This window comes from Onychostoma macrolepis, chromosome 13 (assembly GCF_012432095.1).
Source record: "Onychostoma macrolepis isolate SWU-2019 chromosome 13, ASM1243209v1, whole genome shotgun sequence".
Classification (NCBI taxonomy): domain Eukaryota; kingdom Metazoa; phylum Chordata; class Actinopteri; order Cypriniformes; family Cyprinidae; genus Onychostoma; species Onychostoma macrolepis.
This window is the reverse complement of record NC_081167.1, coordinates 22,658,286-22,684,148: the sequence shown is the minus strand read 5'-3', so window position 1 is coordinate 22,684,148 and position 25,863 is coordinate 22,658,286. Positions and strand designations below refer to the sequence as shown.

The 25,863-nt window shown below is 38.6% G+C and overlaps 3 protein-coding genes across 5 annotated transcripts; 2 read left to right on the top strand and 1 right to left on the bottom strand.

Moving 5' to 3' along the window:
• Window positions 1-519: 519 nt before the first annotated feature.
• Window positions 520-4,128, top strand: mycla (MYCL proto-oncogene, bHLH transcription factor a). The gene is made up of 3 exons (XM_058794740.1): window positions 520-879; window positions 1,504-2,093; window positions 3,048-4,128. Exons 2-3 carry the CDS (start codon window positions 1,529-1,531, stop codon window positions 3,605-3,607), a joined length of 1,125 nt encoding a protein of 374 aa, XP_058650723.1. The 5' UTR covers window positions 520-879; window positions 1,504-1,528; the 3' UTR covers window positions 3,608-4,128.
• A 4,353-nt stretch (window positions 4,129-8,481) lies between these two features.
• tacc3 (transforming, acidic coiled-coil containing protein 3) lies at window positions 8,482-15,803 on the top strand. Of its 3 annotated transcripts, none has more exons than XM_058796819.1 (17): window positions 8,501-8,610; window positions 9,184-9,300; window positions 9,759-9,924; window positions 10,377-10,504; window positions 10,858-12,069; window positions 12,944-13,010; window positions 13,097-13,271; window positions 13,364-13,425; window positions 13,595-13,728; window positions 13,927-14,008; window positions 14,120-14,269; window positions 14,356-14,423; window positions 14,739-14,782; window positions 14,866-15,026; window positions 15,138-15,244; window positions 15,361-15,481; window positions 15,648-15,803. In XM_058796819.1, the coding sequence occupies exons 3-17, from the start codon at window positions 9,760-9,762 to the stop codon at window positions 15,717-15,719; spliced, it is 2,748 nt and encodes a 915-aa protein (XP_058652802.1). In that variant the 5' UTR covers window positions 8,501-8,610; window positions 9,184-9,300; window position 9,759; the 3' UTR covers window positions 15,720-15,803. The 3 variants fall into 3 exon arrangements, with proteins under 3 accessions (XP_058652804.1, XP_058652802.1, XP_058652803.1); XM_058796820.1 differs by having other exon boundaries at window positions 8,512-8,610; window positions 9,188-9,300; XM_058796821.1 differs by lacking the exon at window positions 9,184-9,300 and having other exon boundaries at window positions 8,482-8,610.
• Window positions 15,804-16,296: 493 nt separating this feature from the next.
• Window positions 16,297-24,866, bottom strand: kcnk1b (potassium channel, subfamily K, member 1b). Its single transcript, XM_058794824.1, has 3 exons — window positions 24,359-24,866; window positions 21,011-21,406; window positions 16,297-18,865 (listed from the first exon to the last, which is right to left on the bottom strand). Exons 1-3 carry the CDS (start codon window positions 24,711-24,713, stop codon window positions 18,603-18,605), a joined length of 1,014 nt encoding a protein of 337 aa, XP_058650807.1. The 5' UTR covers window positions 24,714-24,866; the 3' UTR covers window positions 16,297-18,602.
• Between the last annotated feature and the right edge of the window lie 997 nt (window positions 24,867-25,863).

The window sequence follows — 25,863 nt, the reverse complement described above, 5'->3', positions numbered from 1 at the left end:
TCATTAGGTTTTGTGGCCTCTTTTAAACCAGGATTCAAAACAAGAATCAATGACACCTCAGATCTAGTAATGATTTTTTTTTTATTGTTGTTTTATTTTCATTTTTTTATATATATTGCATGGCTTTCCAGTTACTGTTTTATAGAACTGTTTTATAGAACTAAGTACTACTGTGTCTTTTCCTGTCTGCAACACTTTAGTGATGTTTAATATGATTTAATAATGTTAATAAAGCGCACTACAAATATCATTTAAAAGAATCTGTTGCATTTTTTCAACAGATGCTTTAATAAAACGGTAGTACAGAGTGCAGTGTTTGCGTCTAGCGCGTGATGTCTTCGTCTGTTCAGACACAACATATTGATTAGTGCATTATGCATCAGAAGACAATTAGAAGGACGCATCAGCTCAATCGTGATTAGATTGGAGTAGTGACGTAGAAGCTTCTATTTTCATTCAAATACTTATTTTAGTGCTGCAAATTGCCTTCACATTCACAATAAGCGGCGGTTCACACGCTCTCCCCGCCCAGCGCCTCCGGTGGGTGGGTCCACGCTGAGATCTCGCACACAAAGACGCAGATCTGGCGCGAAAGCACTTTTACCGGCAGCGGGCTGGGGGAGGGTGCGGCTGCACTGCACCACGCGGATCGATCGTTGTTGCCGTTGTAACAGGACACCCGCTTTATTTCCGCAGGGAAAAAAAAAAAACTTTTCTCGTTGTTCAGGTTAAACGGCCGTAAAACAAAGGCGGCTGGGGAAGCGCGCTATTGTTTAGTGTGCGCGTGTGTACCGGAGTTCTACCGGACGCTGCGCTTCTTTGTTCTGTTCTGCGCGTCCCGTAGACTCAGCCTGGACTTTGCAGGTCTGCGACCCCATGGTAAGTGCATTTTTACATCAGAATACCATTAACTTGATCTGACATAAATGCAAAGTTCATTTCATGGTAAACTTTTGCGTGAACCCGTGGTGCTGTTGAACATTTCCTGGATCCTTTAATCGGACCGGGTGCTCCCTTCACCCCCTTGTTAGTGTGTCTAATCTTTATGGGAGTAATCGAGTACTACATTCACATCGCAACCGTTGGTGTGCAGTGGTTGGTTATAATTTCCTGTTAGTGTTAATACACTTGACTTGTTACTTTGGTTGTTTTGGTGCAGCACAAATGCTTGTTATATGCGATTATCTGTAGTTATGCATGTGCTACAGAAATATTCTGTTTTATGCATTAAGTTAATGCATTTTATAAATGCAATTGATAAATCGCGAGCATAAGAGTTTACGCTTAAAAATCGCGCTTGCAATGCATTTAATGATAATGTGTTTGCATGTAAACATTGTGCTTTTTAGCATTGCAAATGTGCATTTTAAGTATATTGTGAGTTTAAGCAATGCATTGAGCGAGCACATGCAATTAGGGAGTGCGTTTTGCTTGTGCATTGCGACGCAGTTGAACTCCACGTGGGCAGGCATCATTTGATCTAATGACTCGTTGTGTTCACAGATAATCTTGTAGAAGTTCTGCAGCAATGCCTGGAGTCAACACTCACACACTGTACGGCTGGGACATGGAGCACTACTTTTTTGATGAGATGGACACCGAGGAGGATTTCTTTAAGTCTACAGCCCCTAGCGAGGATATATGGAAGAAATTCGAGCTGCTTCCCACCCCACCCATGTCGCCCTCAAGGACGCTAGATGGGGACTGGCTACTGTCGTTAACGGGGGACCGGCTCGGGTGGGCGCCGCCAAAGGTGTTAACATGTGATGAGGAGTACGAGGGGCTGCACAAGTTCGACCCACTGGACATTTTTGGGAATCTGGGCTCTATCGTTATCAAAGACTGCATGTGGAGCGGCTTTTCCACGAGTCACCGGCTGGAAAAAGTGGCTCATGGCGAGCGAGCTCCTGTGACTGCTCAGATTCAGACCTCGAGCGCACAGAAAGCTGCTCGTGCCGCATCGGGCACGCCCGTGACCGGGACCCAGGCGGCACAGTGTGTGAACCCCGCCGCAGTCCTGGAGCTCCCTGTCCCGCATAACAAGAAAGTGGCAGTGGGCTCCTCCGGTTCTGAGTGTCGCTCTGACTCATCCGGTAAGAGGCTACATGTGATTACCTCCCAGCATTGATGGCATGAATTTATATGTACTTCAGAATAATGCTGAGACAATGAGGTGATGCAGTACACCGTATGTTATGAAGATGGAAGTTAACCAAGCAATTAATATGTAACTTGAGATTCAGACCAAATTTGACAGTTGGTTAGTGTAGATCTCCAAAGTAAATTGTTCCTCAAGAAACTCTCAATCCTCAAATGTGAGTTAGTGGAGGGGATTCCATTCTTCTCCCCAAAGTACTGTAGTCCATTACAACCCCACTCCTAGTTTTTCCTACTCCCTGTACAGTAGCGAGGGGAAACTCTGCTCCTTTCACCAGAGACGCTTAACTTTATAAAGCAATTTTTGCTGCAGACAAGGTAATGCAACGTTTCCGTGTGGTGAAAACTTTCTGACTTTATTTTTAGTATTTATGTAAAATTGTGTTATTTTAAGTGATCTTTTTAGTCGGTTGCCAAGACTGCATTTATTATTGAAGTTTAAATACATTTTATCTGTACTATTTAGTTGCGAAAGCCGTTTTTAATGAAGTTTTAGCTAACAACAACAGCACTGCCCACACATCCAAATCAGTTTTGGGAATTTTTCCTTATTATAATGGGTCTTAAAAGTAATCTGGTAGTTTTAAAAAGTTTTGCCATTTTAAAATGACCACAGAAGTTGAAAAATTAAAGTTTAAAAATGAAATCGGCTCATGTAGCTGTAGAGATTGCATGCAACTTCCTTGCCAAGAACCATAAAACATTCATCAGATTGACTTATTGAGGTGAAGCGTATAAACAACAACACATTGGTTCATTTCTATGCAGTGGGATGCATTGATTGAATTTGTTTGATTCCTTGTCAGGACTTAATTTTTTTTTATTTGAAAACATGTCTCAATTGATTTTAAACGCTCTTGCTAAATGTGCCAAATGTTTTGTTGCCTCAGATGACGATGAGGATGATGACGAGATTGACGTTGTGACCGTAGACAACCGACCAAAACGTGGCCGCCCTCCAAGTCGCCGTACGCCAGTAACCATTACAGTGAGTGCTGATCCATTTGGACCATGTCCCAAGCGCTTCCACGTGTCTCTGCATCGGCAGCAGCACAATTACGCCGCCCCCTCCCCTGACACTGATCCTGAGGATGACTTTGATGAGATTGAGTCTGTGAGCAAACGGCCACGTCTGGAGCCTTCATCCTCTCCCTCATCTCCACTTTCTTCACCTGCCACATCAGACTCTGAGGACTCCAGCGAGCAGCGTCGGAACTTTCTGGAGAGAAAGAGGAGAGATGACCTTCGCTCGAGGTTCCAGGCGCTCCGGGAGGAGATTCCTGGTCTTTCTGCATCCTCGAAGACCTCGAAGGTGGCGATTCTGACGCAGGCGACGGAATACTTGCTGCAGCTGCACGCGAGCCAACGGCGTCAAGCTCAGGAGAAGAGAAAACTCAAAGCCAAACAACAACAGCTTCTCCGCAGGATCAGCGTATTACAGAACTCCTAAAGAAAAAGTAGTCCGCTTTAACTCTGCACAATATTTCCAAAGCTCATTATGGACGAGAACTCATTGTCATTCACTGAAATGACACCTAAAACACTGCAGGGAGATCTTTAAAACTACATTGAATTATGCCCTTCTTGAAGGGATCTGTATATGTATGTGCTGGGCTTTCAACTTCAGTTGAGATGTGGAGAACTTTGTGTGAGAAGACAATGACAAATGTGCACATGCAATGCCTTTATAAACCTCAGCAGATGGCGACGCAGAGGAAGTTAAATTGATGAATTTACCTCCGTAGCGAGAAGGGTGGGTGGTGTTTGTATGCATGTGGGTGGTGTGTAGGGTGTATAATGTGAGGGGAGCATGGTGTAGAAAATTTGAAGTGTCTTGTTCATAACATGGTCTGTACAAAATCTGCTGTAAATACTGTATTCAGAGGATGTTCTCCTCCTGTATCTACTCACGAACTGCACAGAGATTCTATTTTGTTAAAGAATAAAGCATCTAAAATGACAAGTGGCTTTCTCTGTTATGTTTGTTTTAATGAAATTTAGGCTTCTTGGCACATTTTCTCAAGTACACAATCTTTTCTGAAATGCCAGAACCTGGGTCCAAAACTAACACTTCCTAAATAACTGTAAATTGTTGAGATTCTTTCTAGTTCCTGGTCTAGTGAAAGTGGCATAATTCCACTAAAGCGACTGGAACAAAATCCAACTAATAAAAATGTGGTTTAAGTTCCTGATTCATCTGGTAAAAAGTTGACTTGGAAATGAGATGTTTATCTTGCACTACTTAATCAGTCTTGTGCAGCAAAACGATTAAGGCTAAAGTAAAGAAGTTTTTAAGATCCTTCCCTCTGTGTGTCTGCTAGTAAAGAAGAAAGAGGAAGTAGCCTGGATATTTACTGAAAAACAGGTAGTTCAAAAATCACCTTTACCCCCGTTATCCTGAACAACAGGTTAAACAGTGACACATGGTAGAGGTGTGAAAACTGACTTGGGTTTATGGGAGTATCATTTTACTTTTATTCAGCCCATGTGACTGAATAAAAGCAAAATTTGTCAGTCACATACGGAAGTTTATTCATTCCTTCACACAGTCTCACATGTTTCAATTGTTCAAATGAATTCTTCAATCTGCAGAAGTGGGAGAAGTGCATTTTGGGATGCAGGAAGTCAAAAGAGGAAGTGATGCAAGCAGCACTATGCCTTTTCCTGTATATTTGAATTTCTTCACCACATTGGGATTAGTTTAGAGTGTTGTTCCAAAACTTTCTATTTTAAATAAATGCTGTTATTTTGAACTTTATCAAAACATCCTGAAAAAAAGTTTCATGGTTGCCTAAAAACATTAAGCAGCACAATCGTTTTCAGTACTGATAATAATAAATGTTTCTTGAACACCAAATTAGCATATTAGAATGATTTCAGAAGTATCTTGTGACACTGAAGACTGCAGTAATGGTTGCTGAAATTTCAATTTTAAATGATTTTTGTAATTTCATTTTTAAATTGTGATAATGTTTTCCTGTTTTAAGGTGGACAAAAAAAGAGTAAAAAGTGTTATGAAGTTAGATATGAAACGTACCTGCTACTGGTTTGTGTACTGTTCCCACTGTTAAAAGTTGTAACTATCTACTGGACATTTTTGTTATGGTGCAGCTATTATTGGTGTTTATTTTCCATCAGTGCTAAAAAGGTCATATCACTCCCTTTTCCCTTTTATTCAAAGTCTATTACATAAGAATCCACACATAAACAGTGTCTCTCAGACATACAGCCCATACCAGCACCATCACTGCCAACCACTGACCCAGATTCCATTCTCATAGAATCACAGGAAGTCAGACAGCTCCAAACAACCGGTGACCCACTGATCCTAATGAAGCTAATCTTTGCCACACACACTCACTTATTTCATTCCCTCTTCCTAATCCCTGTCTGTGTTTCTTTTTCTCTTCAATCTCTTTCATTTCTCCTTTTCTTTTTGTCAGAGAGTTATGTAACTTTAGTTACATAGAGAACAGGCAGTGTTTATGTCTCTCCCTCTCTCAGTCTGACTCTCACCTCACTGTCTGTGAACGTTTTGGTCTGGGTGTGGCACAGAAGCAAGTTTATTGCATTTTACTTGCTCTGAAACTCAGAATCTGTTTGTCCAAATATTGCTTTTTTAACTAAATCAGCAACAACCTTTATTGGGTGTGCTTTCGGCTCAAATCTCTGATCTGAAGTAACCTTAATCTCATCGGTTTAAACACTAAAGCCATCTGGCTGCAATACACATCTTCACTTTGCCACCCAAATATATAAACACACTATTAGACGCCGTTGACACAAAATCAAAATGGACCCTATATATATTTAATACATGTTACTGGTGTTAATGTAAATGATTCATTTGTGCATTAATTTTTTAGAACAGTTTTTTTTTTTTTTACATAATCTTTAATCATAACTTGCTCTTCCTGTGATGCTCACTTCTCTCTGCTGACGGATGCAAGGCCACTCTTCAGTTAAACCAACTGCATTCAGATCTGCCTGTACACCAGTATGCAACACAGATTTTCTCTTGTTTGATAGACATTTCACTCAGAAATGCATACAATATGATAGTAGTCATAGTCGGTCACACTTAAATTTCATGCTGACTCTAAATGCATGCCAAAAATGGTCGTTTTTGTTAATGTTTTTAATAATTGTCGAAACTCTCACTGGCCCTGAGTCACTGGGCCATCCTCTTTATTGGAAGACTTTTAATTAAATCAAGATTATCTTGTATTACATCTGATTAACTACAGCTAAATTAAATTGCTGCCTTAAATGCAGGAAATACATGCCTGTGCTTGATTTTTTGCACATAAAATAAAAGTGCACTGAAAAAAAGAAACAATTTTGTGTAAATTTCAGAGCTTTATAGTGTTTTTCACGATACAAATCGTTGCAGAGCAACTTTACAGAAAATTTTGAGTTTCTACATTATATTTAGGAGTAGGTTATTAGTGGTGACTATGACAGAAATGTACAGTAAAAATCATGCAGGTAGTTACAAATTGCATGGAATCAGACAGTGAATTAAACAGTTTGGAATAGAAAAACTGAAATGGTATATTCTTGTAAAATATACCTCAAACTTTGTTTTATTTACAACTGCAATTGTAACAGTTGTGTGTGTGTATTACAGTATATTATATTCTTAAGTGGTTTTAGGATTTCAGGGGTTTGTCTCTATGTGTACATGCTGGTAAGAAACAGCTGGTGCATTGTGTGGATGCACTCTCAGAAGAATAGAGAAAGCCTTCATCCAGACCCAGTGGCATCATTTGAAACCGCCCCTCTGCGCTGTGATTGGCTGAAGAGGTTGTATCTCAGACATGGGGGGAGGGAGGGGGGTCTTTGTCTATTTGGGGTTTTGTCTTTAATGAGATTTTAGACTACCACCCATCAAATCAAAGCTTCAATTATCGGCAGCACCACTACTGCACTGTAACGTCAATGCATAATCACTGAAGCCGTTTACAGTTTGCCTGAATGCAGTATTAAATTACAGGAATTCTGTGTGCAAGCTGGATATAATAGGTATAGAGATGCATAATTTCTTAAAGGCAATAGATAAATAATTCTTATGTGAGGGTGTGTTATAGGCAGCTAGCAAATGCTTTAAATTACCCCAAAGAAAATGGAAAAAAGAGAGGAAAAAGGTGCTGAATCTGTTATGGATCTGCATGCATTTTCTGTATATATGGGATCTATTCAACATGTACAAAACCAAGAACTGTACTTTTGTGGTGTATATTTACATTTTATTTTATTTTTGTACTGTGCAAGCACTATAAAAACAGTACTTAAATGACTTGTTACTTAATGCATATTTGTTTTATAGCTTTAAAGTAATGGGAAAAAATAAAATAAATACAGTCACCTTGACTGATGTAGGTCAGTAGTGTGGGAAGAGGGAGTGCACTGGCTGACCTCAGCACAAACATGCTATTGTTATGTAACTCTCTTCCCTGCCCTCCCTCTTTTTCACGCTCTTGCTTTTTTCAGATTCATACTCTGATTTTTCAAGCTTTTTGGCATAAAATAAAATTAGCTTTAATCCGCAACGCATTAATAAACATTTTATATACATGCATAGTCTATATATAAACATCCTAATAAACATATAAAAGCAATTTCTCTGTTTTCGTCTCACCAACTATTGAAGATCTCATAATAGCCATGCAGTGTGATATTAGTTGATCCGATGCTGCCCTCTGGCGGAACAAAGACGCATAAATAATAGTCTCGATCAGAGTCACTGATCCCTTCATCGTTTCTGTTGTTTGTGTCGTTATAAACCGTTTTATTGTCTACAGACCACGTGTATTCGTTTTTATTTAAATCCACAACAACGAGCATCTATTTTCAGTGCTTTACATTCAAGGGAATGTAACCCAAAAATTAAAATTCTGTCAATATTACTTTATTTGCAAACTCGTGTTCACGTTCATTGTATGGAAAAAATATATAATGAAAGTAAATTGTGACATTGTAACATTTAAAAATAACAATAAAAGCCTTTAACTCTGTAGCAAATGTTTAGAGCGAAATACTCTATGACAAAAACAACACAGGCATTTATATTTAATATTTAAAATGAAACAGCAATAGTAGATTGCGCGGACACGTTTTTATATTTAGTAAAAGGGTTAAACGGGGTCATATTTGGTTTCATAAACTGTCTGCGTCAACGGCTTTTCTCCATTGGATGATTTGGATGTCTATCAAAGGAACATCCACTAGGACAACACAGTGCGACGCGCATTGCTATTGGTCGATTCATATGATCGCCCCACCCAACGGGCGCCGAATCTTGCGTTTAATTGGCTGAGACAGCGCAGTTTAAATTTGAACCGTTTCAAACAGGGTAAATGTTATAAACGCACAGGAATTTCTCTGTGTGTCACGTTGTCTTGTTCTGAGAAGAAAACGGTTTATGTGTTAGATTTGAACATCCTGAATAAGGTACGTATTTTAGGAAACCGTATACAAATTTATAGGAGAGCGATACTAAACAGTAAAAGTAGTTGCTATTGGCTAATTTGTTAGTGATACTAGGACGTTGATAACTGCGCGTATGGTGTTGCCATGTTCAAATATAATTAATTTAAATGTTTTTTGCAGAGATTTTTACTCCTATTGTGTTCACAAATGTAACAATTTAAACAATAATGAATTGTTTTGATTATTACTAGAGATTTAGAGACATTGTATTTCAAATAATAAAAAAAAGGTCGTGTTTTGCCTGTGCTGAAATGTATGGTTGTTTCATATTTTGGTTTTTAATCAGCCTTGTCATCCGTGTGGGCACTTAGTCTAAGTGGAAACTAGTTGGAAATTCCTTCAGTTTCACTAGTTTAATTAGTTAATTTTGAAATGGTTCAATTTCCCACTCAGTCCACTGGCTGTTCTTGTTTGGTTTCTTACTTTCTTGCTTTCATTCGCACTGGATTGAGGGCTTGGTCTGAGATCTGTCTCTGTCCAGGTTACAATTTGATAATCTCATTTATGATGGTGAGCTGTTTATCACCTGTCCAGGTAGACTGTAGAAGAGAGAAGCTGTCAGAAGTGCCTGTCGTTACAAAGCTGACAATCTTACTGTCAGTCCTACATAGTTGAGCAGAATCCAAGGAAGGACAGATGAGGCCAAAATTGGTAATGATTCTTTGAAGATTTTATCAGTCTCTTCCTTGTTCCTCCTTATTCTCCTAAAGACATGCCTTGGTAGACTATATGCCACTATTATCCAAATCACAAAGACCATATTGCCACCATCAAAATGCTTGGTTATCTGCTGGTTGTCTGTTATAACCTTTACACATCTCTCTAAGGCATGATTCCTTCACAGATACAAAACCACTTTGTTCCCTCAGCACAAGGCTGAATCGCACCGGTTGATATCACATGTTTGGGTTATTAGTCACAGTGGGTTAGTCTGATCTCATACTGAAGCTCAGAAGAAATGCAACAGATTTGAAGGGTCTCTGGGTGTTGGGTTGAGAAGGTCAGATGCCCGCCTCCGGGTCTTATCAGTAAAACCAGCTGTGTGCGGTGCCCAATGGGCGTGGCTTTCCAGAACCCATGTTGTCATATTCTATGTCTCTGTTTTGCAGTATGAGTTCTGAGGCACTAAAGGAGAATCAGGGAGCTGTATGGATGAACAGCACTTCTGAAGCCGCTTTTGACATTTTCACATTGGAACAGTCGACTGGCAGGCCCTCGATCCTGCGGCAGTCCCAGGCTGACAACATCAGCAGGACTGCGCATAGAGGAGCAAAGGTGGGTTTTCTAGAAGTTTCCATGCAATTTGTGCGCTGCTGCATCTTATTTTGTGTAATAAGCTGTTTCAGCTGTTGTAAATTTATTTTTATTTTTTTGCCTGTTTAAAATAATTTATACCATTGATGGCAAAGATGAAGTTTTGGCAGTCTCTCCTGTCTTCAGTTTCACATGATCCTTCAGAAATCATGCCTGCTTGCTAATTTGGTGCTTAAACACTTATCAATTTTAAAAACGATTGTGCTGATTATTTTTGTTGGAAGCAGTTATACTCAATTTTCTTTGAGTAGAAAGTTCAAAAGAGCAACATTTATATCGACGTGTTTGTTAACATAGGTGTATTCATTATTATTTTTTATTTTTTTTAATGTCTTTTCAGCAGTTATAGTATTAAGCATTTGTTTACTGTACTTGAGTTTAGATTTACATAGTTCTTTGTTGCTTTTGTATAGGTTTGTTTTCAAACTCCACGGCGAGACCCAGTCACAAAGAAGATCATGTCCCCGAGCCGCGCTAGTAGGCCGTCCAGCCAAGAGGACAGCAGTAAAGCACTGGAAACTCTCACGGCCTCTACTGACCAGTGAGCAAACTTCCTGCAGCTCAACTTTTTAAACTTGTTTTAAGCGTCCTGTTTGTTTGTACATATTCAAACCATTTTCCACCAAAATGGTCCTGGATCTCATGCTGGTGACTAGCTGATGGAACTGCTAACTGACCCACATTTCCTCAGACCCAGTGATATTGACACAGCCTGCCCATAAACGCTTTATATTTATGAACATGTTGTAAGATTAAGAACATTAAATTAATAATCTTTGTTCATTCACAAGCCGCAACATTCAGAGGTTATGTATTGAGTAACATTCATGGTAATCTATTAACGCAAAAATGGCCAAATCCACTAACATGCAAAATTGAATTTGTTTTATATAGGAGTTCACTGTTGAATAACCCTTCCACCACACCGATTGACATGCAGAGTGACAGCCTTGCCTACCTTGATGATATGCCTGTTCAGAGCAGAGGTGCCTATACCCTCGATCTTGACAATCTAGATGTCCTCAACCCTTTCCAGGGGTCCAGTAAAATGCAGAATTCTCCTCCTAAATCTTCTGCCTTACCGGAGTCTTGGACATCAGTGCTTGTAGAGTCAGATAAAACTGCAGCCCCCGTTTCTGCACCTCAGCCTGAGGTTCCAGAGGTGACTGACACTGCACTTGATGAGACTCTTCCCTTTGTCCCATCAGTAGAGAATTCCCTTTCAGAATGTTCTGCCAACATATCTTCAGCAGAGGGCACGGTCATCATCAAGACTGACAACATTGAAAACAGTGCCACAGATGTGGAGGAGTCTGATATGACTGAACCAGCACCAGTGTCACAACAGATTCCTGTTTTGGAAGATCAGCCTGAAGCCCAGGATTTGGCACGACCCCCTGTGGGATCCTACAACTTGGATTTTGACGATCTTGACTCTCTCAACCCACTCCAAACTGGTGGCTCAAAGATCCCAAACTCTCCTCTAATTGGCAAGGCATCAGTAGTTTCCGATCCACCCCTGCCAAGCCAAGAAGCTAAACAGGAACCAGAGCTCTCAGTCCACACCCCAGATGTCCCAACATCTTCAGATGCCTCCATACCACCTCAGGAGAACTCCACTGCCACAGCGGGCTCCTCATCTACAGCACCCCCTAAAAAGAACGAGATGCTACTAGAGTTTAATTTTGATGATGGCGCTGAAGTCAAACGCAAACCTCCTCCGAAACGTCTTGGGGTCAAAAGACCTGCAGGTGCAAAACCTGTTACCAAAAAATCTGTTGCACCAGCCACAGAAAAGAAAGAACCAGAACCCCAGCAGTTGTCCCCTAAGAATCCAGCGGAGACGGAACCTGTGAATGTTCCTCCTCCTAAAAGTTCTTACACCTTTGATTTTGACAAGTTTGATGACCCAAACTTTAACCCCTTTGGCACAAAGGCTACGATGGGTAACTCTCCACCACGTGGTGTCCAGACTAGCCCTGTTTTGATGAAAGCACCAGCTCCAGTTCAGGAGCCTGAGGCTTTTGCACAAGATGACCAGCCTGAAGCCCCTGCACAAGATGACCAGCCTGAAGCCCCTGCACAAGATGACCACCTAGAGCACAGGTACAGAAACTAGAACTTGTACAGCTTGTATAAACATAACGCGTGCAATTTCTTATCTGTATAGGCTAATTACTTTTGAGCTACAAGTATGCTTCTGATCCTGAAAGTTGAGGTAATGGGTTTGTTTCCCAGGGAATGCATGATCTAGTTAAAGTGCCCCCTATTATGGGTAATGAAATGTTCATATTTTGGTTTTGGGAGTCCCCAACAACAGGTTGACTTGCATGCAAGGGCAAAAAACACTTTCATTGTCTTATAATATTTATTTATTTTTACCGTACTTGCTCAACGACTCCCAAACGATTTGCTCAACGATTCATTTTTTTCAAACCCCTCCTTTGCATGACCCTAATCTGCAGTGATTGGTCTCATTTTCATTTCATCATGCCTGTGTAATGCATGATGTTTGTGAGCACAGTGCTGCTTTGTGTACAGCGTTACTGGGGAAGCAGCTATTTTTACCACTCCAAAAGGGCATCTAGTGGCAAAGAATGAATTTGCACTTTCATTCAGCCCAATGCGAAAAGACCAACAAGTGGGCGGGCAATATGCTAATGTTTCATGTTGACTTCAACATGAAACTGCTTGGGATTCGTTTTAAGAACGACTCGTTTCAATGACTCGGAGTCGACTCTTTCTTTTGAGAGACAATAACTATACATGGTGCACTTTCAGATTTAAAACTTTGCAGGATGTTTTCATTCACGTAGAGCTGTGTTACACACTGCATGAAAGGTAATTTTCAAAAATCCATAATAGGGGCACTTTAAATATGTACCCTGAATGCAGTGGAGGTTTCTTTGGACGAAAGCATCTGCAAAATGCATAAATTTAAATAATCGTTGAGCTCAGACTTTTCCTTTTTTTCCTTCAGTTCTCCCCCAGCAGTTTCTGAAACCAATGAAAACATTGTAGAATCTGATCTTCCTGTCACTAAGAAGGTAAGAGTGTCTTTAAATGTACAAATTCAACAGAAAATGTGTATTTCCACAAATGATGATCATGTTGATGCTCATTTTCTTATTAGCCTGCAGAAGATGTAGAGTCATTCACTGTGTCCAGCACTAACATACCCCAGAATCCAGCATTACAGGTGCCAGACCTCATGGCAACACCAGAATATAAAGTGGATCTACAGAACCAGATCTGTGATTTTGGTGTGTCGGCACCATTTGAAGATGAGTTTGTGCCAGGAGCATTGTGTGAGCATATATGGCTACATTTGTATTTGAACTACACCGACTCATCCAGCACAAGCCTTTGACATTGTGAGCAATATCATTCTTTCTTTCAGTCATGCCCGGGGGAGATTTTGATGGGCAGATTGATTATCTGGAGCAGTTTGGATCAAGCACTGTGAGTTTTTCCTTTATGAGCCTTTCCATAAAACCTAGTTAGTGTGAGAGTAATGCATTAATAATTTTTTTTTCTTTTTTTTAAAGAATGCTGCTCCAAATATAGTAGAGTACACGTATTAAGCAACATTTCAGTTGTTCAGTGCTATGCTAAAACACCTTTTTTATAGTTTAAGGAGTCAGCCTTGCGGAAGCAGTCACTGTATTTGAAGTTTGACCCACTGTTGAAAGAGAGTCCAAAGAAAACTGGAATGGACAGTGGCATCTCTGGATTCAGCATGCCACGGCCTTCTCTTGCCATTAGGTCAGTCTTCACAAGCATTCATATTAACAATGTTTCATAATCTTAAACCCTTCTTGTTGAAGATATTACAAACAGGTTTCAAATGGAGTTAAATGGCCCAATGCAACAGATCATATCTATATTGTGATCAAAATCCAGAGTGCGCACGTTACAATGATCATGCAAACCTTTTTTTTTTTTTTTTGGTGTGCATTTTAGGATGATGGAGGCCGCAAAGTCTGAAGTAAAGCAGAAGTCTCACAGTGACAGTATGAAGCTGCTGGTCGATCTGCCTCCACGAGTAAGATGATGACACAAATTCAATGCTTTGTTTTGCATATTTAACATTCTGACTAGGCACTGAAATATTCAGTCTTTTGGAGTTCATTTTGCAATGTCTGTTAATCTCTAGGCAGTGGAAACTGTGGTGCCAGATCCAACTGTTCTGGACTTGCTGGTTCCCACATTAAAACAGCCAGTGAAGACTGAGGACTCCATCATAGAGGTTCTGAAGTACAGCCAGAGAGACATGGATGCTGCATTACAGAAAGCAGAGAGACAGGTTTGCTTCCATAGCCTCACACAAGATGACTGGCACATATGTCTGATTAGTCTCTAATTTTTTTTTTTTGTATTTTCTTTTCTTAGGCGGAGGAACGACAACAAGAGCTTAAGACTCAGATTGAGAAGCTGCAGCTGGAGAATCAGCATATGCTGTAAGTCTCTGATTAGACAAACACTTTCACATGATACCTGGAGATTTGTTAGGGTTCCTACAATTATGGAAAAGCTAGTTGTCATTTAGAATTGGAAACGTGATGGAAGTGCTTATAGTCGTTACTCTTGAATTCTGAGCAAATAATTTATTTGAGTGTCTTTTTTCAGTTTGATTCTCAAATGAGTCAATCACTGGGTTCTCTAATGAATGATTGAAAGAGTTTTTCCAGTTAGTTGTGATTTACTGGATCAATCGAATTGTGTGGGACCCCTGATGTATGACTAACATTTGAACTCTTATCCTCTCTTTTCAGGTTTATAGTGTCAGAATTTGAGGTCACCATCACTCAAATCACTGGTATGACAGATGTTTGATTAGATTCAGTACATTTATTTTGAAGGCAGTATGTCAGATAATAACGCACTCCTGCGTGTTTACAGATGAGTATAAACAGAAGGAAGATTTGGCCAAAATTGAGTTGGAGCGAGTCCTTCAGGAAAAAGACCAGATGTCCAAAGATTTGAATGAGTTGGAGAGATCCTTCTCCTCTGTTGTCAAACGCCTTGACAGATGCAAGGAAGTCATTGAGGGATTCAAAAAGGTATGCCTTTTAGACTTCTGAACCAAGACTTCATCTCAAATCAAGATGTTATTTTAGTGTATAATGGTCTTTTTTGTTGTTGTTTTTTTTGTTTTTGTGCCGCACTCATAGAATGAGGAAACTCTGAAGCAGTATGCGCAGAACTGCATGGACAGACTGCAGAAAGAAGAAAAGCGTTATCAAGCTTTGAAGGCCCATGCTGAGGAGAAACTAGATCAGTATGTGCTTATCAAGCAGTCTGAAACGCGTTCTCTTATGAATGTGATAATACAATCTTGCATAATTGATAAATATGCCTAGAAGCGTCACTAATATAGCACTTATGTTGTTTCAGCGCGAATAAGGCCATAAATGAGGTTCGTACTAAACAGTGTGCAGAAGTGGCAGCACTGCAGGTGCAGCTCAAAAGAGAACAGCTGAAAGTTCAGTCCTTAGAAAAGGATCTGGAACAAAAGGTAAATGGGCGCGCACACACACACACACACACACACACACACACACACACACACACACACACACACAGGAAAGTCACTCTTACAGTGGTGTCATTTTGAGAGTAATTCTGAATTGCTTTTAAAAAAGTTATGTAACATCTATAATGTGACTATTTTCTCTTCTCAGGCTAAAGAAGTCAAAGATGTCACAGAACTGTGTGATGAGCTGCTACTTAAAGTGCAAAAGCATGGGTTTTAGTGTATTGTGTGTTCATTATTTGTGTTTGTTTGTTATTTGTATTTGTTCTCACCAATTGTAATAAATAAAAAATTTATGTTTGAAAACAAACCTTTTGTCTTGATGCGAGTCCCCATGAGCAACAGCTTTAATACTTTCCTTTTTTATTTTGGTGACACAGATTCGGTAGTACCCTTCAGTTTTGGGTTTGTTTGTTTTTCACCCCACTTCCTTATTTTACTTTTAAGATCTAGTAGTCCTATGCTTCTACTTTTCTTAAAAAAAAATAAATAAAAAATTTGCGCTCACAGAGATCTGTAGCTGGTACAATATTTTAGATCTGAGCATGAGTTTAAATTTGTCACAGTTTTGATGAAATCTGATTTTTCCAGGCTGTTAAAACTAAGTTATATATTTAAAAAAAAAAATATTTTGGACCGACGCATCAATTGCATGTGCACAAGGCTGCAAGATCTTGCTCTTATACATTTATTTATATATATATATATATATATAAAATATAACTCACTAATTGTCTGGCCCTAATATTATGTAGAATATTTAAATGGATTACTAGTAAAACGATAAAGACAATTGAGCCAGTTCAGGATTTTTATTTATGGAAATGACAACATTTATTCAACAGTCTCTCACACACAACTTAAACAGAGATCATGACAGTATGCCCTTGTGTATTTCTAAACGTACTACTGATCAAACTGAAATATTCAATAACAAATACATTATTCTGTGCTGCACTGATACAATGTTAAGACACTGTAGCTGATCATAGAGACTCATGCAGCAAAACATCAAGGGCAAATAAGCACAAAGAATCCAGCAGCGACATCACAGAGCATTTCATTATTCACACAATAAAAATGTCACATCAGCACATTCGAGTTCCCATGGCCTGAGCTCAGATTCAGCATGTTTCTTTAATGTAAAAACAACACTATCTGTAAATAATCCCTACAGTCAGACACATCAGAAGTTAAAATGAGGCCTAAAAACGTTCAGCTTTTATTCTATTGTGATTAAAAATGTCATGACATTCTACTGCGGTGACAGTGATACAGCACGATCTGCAGTACAGTGTGATCTTCCAACCGGACCTTAAACAGTAGTCATCAGTCTGTGCCTACAACAGTCATTCTCATAATACAAACACAAGCATTCTATTGTAAACAACACTTCAAGCATGTTTCAAAAATATAATTCATTCTTTTCTTTTTATTAAATAGCCACAAAAATGCTCTGAATGCAACAATCAAAGATCTGGATGATCTAAGTTTTATACAGTCAATTAGTCGATAATACTGAACCACAATTCAGTAATCCAAGATTTTCTCCAAAACTTTTTTGGTATGTAACGGCATTACGCTGGATCTCAGTAGCTTAGGACAAGGACACATGGAGCCAGCCATTATTCGACCTTGGATTCAAAAATCCATGTAAACTCAGATTGATTTACTCTGTCAAGCATTTTAGTATTTAGACCACGGTAAAATATAACTTTCTAAAATGAGAAAATGATACAGTATAACATGTTTTTCCCTTTAAAACACATTTAAAATATCACACTATTTTAACTACATGTCATCTAAAAGGTGTAATGACTCCCTTTTGAGCAGGCTAGCTTTTTTGTGCTTCTACACTGACTTTTGCTACAGTATATGCTGCATTATAGTGCATTATAGTCTTAACATTTCAATGCATTAGAGCGATACAGCTTCATGAGAGACTTCTAGAGTAATTTCTTTCACCACTAGCAGATATCCTTAAGTATTACTCTAGTTGCAAGCTCACAAGGTAGATCACACGAGTTGGAAATAAAACTTAACAGATGATGTGCAACTACTATGTTTGATGACAGGTCTCCACTATATGTAAGTGAGCTCTCACAATGTTCATGAAGATGTGAGAAGATGGTGGTCTTTATTCGAAGCTTAGATCAGAGCAGAAGTGCTTTTTGATTTAGAGTCTATTTTTGAAAATTTGGACTGCAAAAGAATATTCTAGGTTTAATACCTGGAAAAGTAAAGCTTTGCTGGCAGCAATTATGGCAAAAGTTGATTATCACAAAAAACAGTTCCTCATTATTAAAAATTTTGTCCTTACAATGCAACTTAAAGGGAACTGAAATTACCAACATTCTTTACAATGTCTTCTTTTGAATTCCACAGAATAAAGAAAGTCATACAGGTTGAGTAAATGATCACAGAATTTTCATTTTTGGGTGAACTGTACCTTTAAAAGCAGAAATGTGAAGCTGCTAATTTGATAAAATCACTTACTGTATGTTAATTCTGTAAAATTATAAGTTTTATTGTCTTATTAGAATTTATAAGTCCATTGTGATGGTAAAAATGTTGTAAATTGGCTATAAATTTATATAGAAAAGTTGAAACCATTTATTTTATGCTAAAATCATTTTAACACATATACTATTTAGTTTTTGTAGTATTTTAGTGTTTACAGATTGGCCGCCTTCATGTCAACTGTAAATGCCTTACTGAAACACAGATTGTTTTTAAAGAAGTGAAATAAATTTAGGTGGTAATCAACATTATGCCACAAATGCTGTCAACATTACTTTTACCATTTCTGCTGTCTCAATTGGCAAGTACATGCTAGAGTTTAATGTGCAATTATGCTTTTTAATGTAGTTTGCCGATTTGATGGGGTAGCAGCCTAAGTGTGCGAATGATCATTTACAGATATTCAGCCAGTGAACGATTTGATCACGTATCATGGTTTTGTAGAGGGCTGTTAAATAGGCAGAATCTTGAGCGACACATTCAAGTAATTTTCACAATTCTGTATCCTACCAGTTACTTGAAAGACCCCTCGGCTAAAGATGTCTCCCTCGATTGAGAGTTATGTTGATGGAAGCTAAAACATCTATTTGATCATGGGGTCATCACCTCCTGGAGAGGTTAGAACGGGGAAGTCAACAAAGGGTTCAGTTTTGTCCTCCTGGGGCGAGTTGACGGTACCGTCTGGCATGGAGCTAAAGGTCAGATGGTCATGTTCCATGATGGCCAGACGGTCCTGGGGCTTCTCCTTCTTCAGATAAAACATCTTCCTCAGCTGCTTCAACTGCTGCAGCTCACAGAAAGTCTCCAACACCACCAGCATGGCAATCAGGCCGAGGAGGAGATACACTGTGGGACACGAAGGGAAGAAAGAAATGGAGAAATAAAGGAATGTATTTCATGAAAATATACATTATCACATAACAAAATAGGTTATGTTGCAAGTGTGCACATAAAAAAATGACATGGGTCAAAAAAAATAAAAATAAAAAAATACTCTTTTGGCCACCCCAAGGATTGTGAATAAGATTATTTTAGCCTGCATCTTATCTTTCATCTCAGCAACATCATGAATTTAATACAGAAAGATTCAGAGCTAAAGAAATATGAGACTTCAAGAAAACTCATCATGTGTGGGCCTCACGAATGCCACATCCTCCACAATTACGCTACGACAGCAAATCTTTCTCACCGTCCCCCGCACACTGAACAGAAAGATGGGACCATCTGCATCAACTAAACCCACAGTACTAAAGTACTAAAGTGCCATGTGCCATTTTCATGCAACTTTTTGAAAATGAGAGCTGTGCTGCATCATAAGACAAACACTAGATGGAACAGTAGAGCAGCAGTGAAAGAACAGTCTTGAATCACATGCACTTCCTTTTTACCTTCCATCGGTTTCTATGACAACAGGCCAGACTTACACATGAAGATGTGTAGATACATAAAAGGAAGTCAGCGGAGTATTTTTAATTATATACTGGGCTGAATTTCACTTACGAGAAGAGGAAGTGAACAGACTAGGCATGCTTACTCAATAAAATACGTCACTATGAGAAATAAAGGCTTATTGTTGAGAAGTATAAGGACATTTAAACTGGGCCACAATGTTAACAACGTTTTATTAACCAAAAACTGACATTAAAGGAATAATCCATCCAAAAAAGAAAATTCTTTCATCAATTATTCATGTCATTTCAAACCTGTAAGAGTTTCTTTCTTCTGTGAAACATGTTGGTAACCAGTTTCTATTCCCATTGACTTTCACTACATTTTTTGTCCATACAATGCAAGTCAGTGGAAACCGACTGTTTGGTTACCAACATCCTTTAAAATATATATTTTTTTATTTTGAATTGACAGAATTATCATTTTTGGATGGACTTTCCCTTTAAATCAGTTTACATGACAAATAAACCACAGAACGTTTACTATTACTATTTCCGAGACCTATTATACCACTTTTTACAATATTTAATTAAATTCTCAGGTGTCCCCAGAATGCATCTGTGAAATTTCAGCAAAAAATACCCTACAGATCATTTATTATATAATTTTGAAAATGCCTATTTTGAGTAGAAGCAGAAACATGCTGTTTTCATCATGTCTCTTTAAATGCAAATGAGCTGCTGCTCCCTGCCCCCTTTTCCAAAATAGAGATGTGGCTTTACAGCTCGTACCTCAGATACTCTACCAAAAAAAACATCCTTTTGGTTTTGATTATCATGTCTGTCGGGCTGAAATAATGCATTTTAGTCTAAACTTCTGATATACTGTGTGCACACATCTGAAGCATGTGCACAGGAAGCGGCTGTCACACGGCATGGGAGTACTAAACCAAGTTCTCTTTCATGTCTTACTGTGCTTTAACTGTCAAATACACACAAGTTTATATTAAAAACACACACGAGTTACAAAAACAGTCGGCTGTGTTTGTAAAGGTAAAGAAATTGCATGTTTATATTAGATCAGTGTGGCAGCAGCGTAATATGCAGTAAATAAATCAATAAATCCACTGCTCTCTTGTCTCCTCTGAGGCTGGGACTCTAAACAGTGTTCTGTGCTCGTCAGTGCAGCCAAAGACAGAACAGTTAGCATGCTTTGCTCAACCATTCGCCATGGCATGAAAACTGGTACACTGATGTCGCTTGCGAAAAACACAATTAAAGGGCGGCAATGTTATAATAAGATCCCTTGCTACGACACGGGGGGAGCACAATATGACAAGATTACTGGGTTGTTCTTTTTCACATTTTCTGGGTTGGTAAATGCACAGGGGACACTGTGAATCAATGTTTAATGTTTATTACACACTTATGAATAAATGTTCAAGCTTTCAACTTCCACTTCAACTTCAAATGCCCTCTCAAGGACTATATTCTATCTATTTGTTAAAATCATATTCTTCCCTACAAAACTCTATATGTAAGTCCTTACATTTTTAATAGATTCAATGCACACCAAAACAAAGCATACTGTAACCACACCTACCAGTGATGCCCAGTTTGTAGAGCTCACGAAACCTCTGGTTAAAGGCCTCACCAGGCACATAGTCACCCAGACCGATAGTGGAGAGTGAGATAAAGCAGAAGTAGAAGGACTCCAGAAAGTTCCAGTTCTCTTCTAGGGCAGAGAAGATGGCGGCAGGGATGAGGAAGAAACAGGACACGGCTATGACTGCCAGAAGAGTTGCGTGAACAAGGGCCACCAGGGGTTTAGACAGACCCCAGCGTGTATGAACGTACATAATGGGTCGCCATGTGCTATAGACCATGATCCTTTGCACCACAGCTGTGAGGAAGAGGAGGGTGAAGGGGATGCCAATCACGGAGTAAATGATACAGAATGCCTTCCCACCATCAGAGAGAGGGGCGGTGTGACCATATCCTGTGAATTATAAGAGTGGAAAATGACACATTAAACATATTTACTTCATGAAATCATTCCTCTTATGAGACTTGCTTATACATGGATGAGCACATTGTATTTTCCTCACTGAAAACAATACCATACTGTCCCGCAGCCATTGCCAGATACCGATTAACAAACAGATTTAGTCCCATCCTGGATTATCAATGAATTAATCATTCTGTCCAGCTCTGTAATTTAATTTTTGTTTGTGTATCCTTGAAATAAACAGATTATATTGCTCTAATTTCTGCCCTCAGCAGTTTGATGCCTCCCAAGTGCTCACATCTAATGGACGATCTCACATTACGGACATGAACAATCAGGTTAGTTTGCAGGGTCTCTCTAAATGCCTCGGGTCTCTGACACAAGCTTGCTAGACGGATTTGCATTAAGGAGAAAAAAGCCATTTAATAAAATGCTAGAACACACATGCCACTTTTAACAGGAAATGGCAAAGAAAAACTCTTTCTAGTGAAAATTACACGTCTGTTTGTATTAAAAGCTACATTACCATTTAAAAGTTTGGGTCAATAAAGAAATGCACTTTTATTCAGTAAGAACACATTAAATTGATCAAAGTGACAGTAAAGACATTAATAATGTTACAAAATATTCCTATTTCAGTGCTGTTCTTTTTGAACTTTCTATTTATCAAAGAATCCAGAAAAAAAGTATAATGGTTTTCACAAAAATATTAAGCAGCATAAGCGCAACACTGAAAATAATAAGAAATGTTTCTTGAGTAACAGATCACCATATTATGTTGTATGGTTAATGGCAGTTGAAAATTCAGCTGTGTCATCATAAGAATAAATTACATTTTAAAATATATTCAAATAGAAAACTTATTTTAAATAGTAATAATATTTCACAATATTGCGGTTTTTATTGTAGTTTTGATCAAATAAATGCAGCTTTGTTGAGCATAAGAGACTTCTTTTAAAATCGTCAAACATTTTTACCAACCACAATCCTTTAAACTGCAGTCGGCAGGTCAGGAGATTCTAGAGACCAGATTATCACAGAGACTTTGGTGGACTCTTTTGACTTAGTCCATTAAGTAACTTTCCTAGTTATCATCCAAAACACCAGAATAACAAAAACATGCAGTTTTTGAAGTTTGTTTTGCACATTTTTATAGTGCAAAGTATAACAATACTGCTATAACAATCTATACACAATCTACAATCAAAATTTGTAGTTGTAAGAGGAACCAAATAAACCAAAACTGCAGAGTCCTCCATTTATGTGACACACATATTTACATTGTACATGGAGACAATTATTTTCATCGTCTAAAAGTACAGCCCGAGTAATTCTCTCTTGATATTCCTTCAGTTTCATTAAAATGAGGAACATGATGCCTGTGATGTGAAGCCAACCTGTGCCAAACATCTGTAGTCAGTGCTTCATTCCGCTCTCTATCAACCTGTCTTGTTCAAAGTTCCTTTTGTGCAACGTGCATAAATGCAAAGGGGAACTAGATATTGCATGTCTGTGAACGATAAGACAGTTGCAAATCCTTCTTTCCTGCTAAATCATGACAGCACTTTACTCATAGGCTGGATCACACTTCCCCAAAAAATGCACACTAAATTCCAGTGGTAATTGCTTTGTCCTTTGAATGTATTCCTTTGTTGGATCCATGTGTTAACCTGCTGACGTTTCCCAGAGCAGTGTGAACCAACTGTAATTAACCCTAAAAAAATATAGATTATTATATATATTTTTTTTTTGATATATACATTTCTAAGGCCTATAAATTACCAACATGATCAAAACTTTGTTTGTTGTTCACAATCTGCTACATGCAGTCAGCCATCTGATTAATAGTTAACACACATTTAGTAAGTAAAAGTCCTTTTTGTGTAATTGTAAAAATGTCCACCTTTAGGTTGCTGCGAAATCTTTAATGATTTTTCATAAAATAAGCTTAAGAATAACTGTTATATTTCAAAATGAACATTTACTGGATTGAAGCAATTTAGACTTACTTGATTTTGAGGAATGTTGTATAAATCATTGAATTGTACTGCGTTATAAGAAATCATTTTAAGTTACATTATCAGAATTTCATCATACATTTTGGTCGGTTTGGGTCTCTGAATAAAATGTAGGCGTTTCTTTTTTCCTCAAGTATGAACTACGTAATCGTATTAAATCATACAATATGGGCCATAAAAACAGATGCATCAAAAATGATACAAAAATATATGCTAACTTTTTTTTAGATTTTGTCCAAAGGTTCAATAAATTGTTCCATTAAAAAAATAAAATAATAATTATTTCATTAAAAAATTGGATTATTTCAGATGTCAGGCTTTACGGAGTCAAAGAAGCTGTCTTTCATGTAATACTGGTTTGGATGTAGTGGTACACGCTGGGGCTTGTGAATGGAATGTTTCATCAAGACGAGGAGGTGATCTGAAGTGTTCTTATGTCTGGGAAATATAGAACTGAAACCGAAAGTTGTGATCTTTATGTCTGCGCTTCCTCTTGTATGTGAACATACAGGCCTATATCTGTATATAGTTCACAGACTGAACTGTACAGATCTTCTATAACGTTATCTGTTTCATGTCTGTTTGAGAATTGGATCCCTGTCTAGGGTAACATTGCTGTGTTAAGGCAGGTGTTAAATGACAGAGGAGACAGCTTCCCAAAGAGAACAAAGAACATGAGAAAAACACGAATTATTAGCAGTAGAGCAATAAACTTTTTATTTTTATTTTTTTAAGGGCAAATGAGATGTATTGTTTGTTGTTGTTATTACTGATGCCTTGCTGAAGCTTTAAAAAATATGGGTCACTGCAAATATCCAGTCCCATCAAATGGTGCACTATCCACATAGTCTCACGGATGCCACGTTAGCCATTAAATGTCATGTTGTATAAGTTTATGACATCTCCGCATTGTTCAATGACTCACCTGTGGTTGATAAGACCGTGCTAGCAAAAAACAAAGACGAGGTGAAGTCCCAGTTCCAGCTGGCCGACGCGTTGTTGAGAATAGACACCCCATAGTTGCTGGCCTCCAGCGCTTTGGACAGAAACCTCTCCAGCCTTTCCTCGGACAGACATTCGTGCTCCTGGAGGAACTGTCGTTTGATCCCCCTGAGCTGCTGGCGCAAGAGGTCTTCATACGGCAGCTCCACCGAGGAGAAAACCACCGCTCCGAATATGAGATACAGAACATAGCCGAGCACGAGAAACAGAAAATACCATGCCGATTTGTTGCTCTGTATCAAGCGCACGCACGAATTACCGGCGAGGGACTGAAGCATCTTCAGCTTTCCCGTTAAACTCAATGGTGATGAATGATGATACTGATGTCGGGTCTCGTGGTTTCGATGCGTTTTAAAGCTCTTGATTGCACGGGCTGCTCTGAATGCAGCGCGGAGGAGATGGAGCTCAGCTCGTAACGGGGACGTGACGTCACCGGCTCTCGCCCACCAGGTAACATCGACGAGAGAGGAAAGAGTTTAACATCCTCCTGCATGAATCATGACCGCGATCTCAAACAAAAGAGGGGAAATAGTATTATGTACTTTGTAATTGTGGTAGCTATGGGAATCGATTCTGGTTCTAAATAAAATCCTGTTTTAAGGGACAAACATTACTTTTAACAGTCTTTTGCCAGAGATTGAAAATAAATATAATAAAAAAAAAATAATTCTGTGTTTAGCACAGATTATATGTCTTATTCTTTTTCATACATTTTGTTCAATAACTGCTCTTAAAGTTCTACCTATACTCGAACGAATAAAGTAATATTTGTATTTATTCATTTTCGCTGTGTGTTTTTGATTCACCAAAATGAACCGGCTCATGAGAGTCATTCTTTCGAGAACCGGTTCAATCTATATCCGTGGAACTGTGTGTTTTTGATTCACTAAAATGAATCGACTCATAAGAATCATTCTTTCGAGAATCGAACTTCATTCACTTAAATGAACAGATTGTCTGATGAAGAGCCTGCGTGCTCGAAACGTTACCTATGTGATAGTCTGTTATAAAATTTTTGTAGGTGTGCCGATTTATTTTTTATTTTTTTAATTCTTAAATGAACAGACTCATGAGAGTCGTTCTTTGGAAAATCAGACTACACTGGTGAAGTGTATGTTTTTGATTCACTAAAAAATGGTAATCTCTGTTTTCTTTTCTTCTTTTTTTCTAAACATCAAAAACTGCATGCAGGGTGAATTGCCCTAAAGTGGGACACCTAACGTCTAGTGTTTGTAGCTCCTCCATAAATACATGAATGCCAGTGAAACTATGGGTTAGCCAAAGCTGTGGTGTCATGTGATGAACATCAAATGTGAAGTCATATATGAGGGTGGAGCAATCATCAAACGGGAAGCACCTTGTGTGAAGACCACGTTCCTGAATTCTGATTCAAGGTTAAATCTAGCCTAAAGTTTGTTCAAGCTGTGA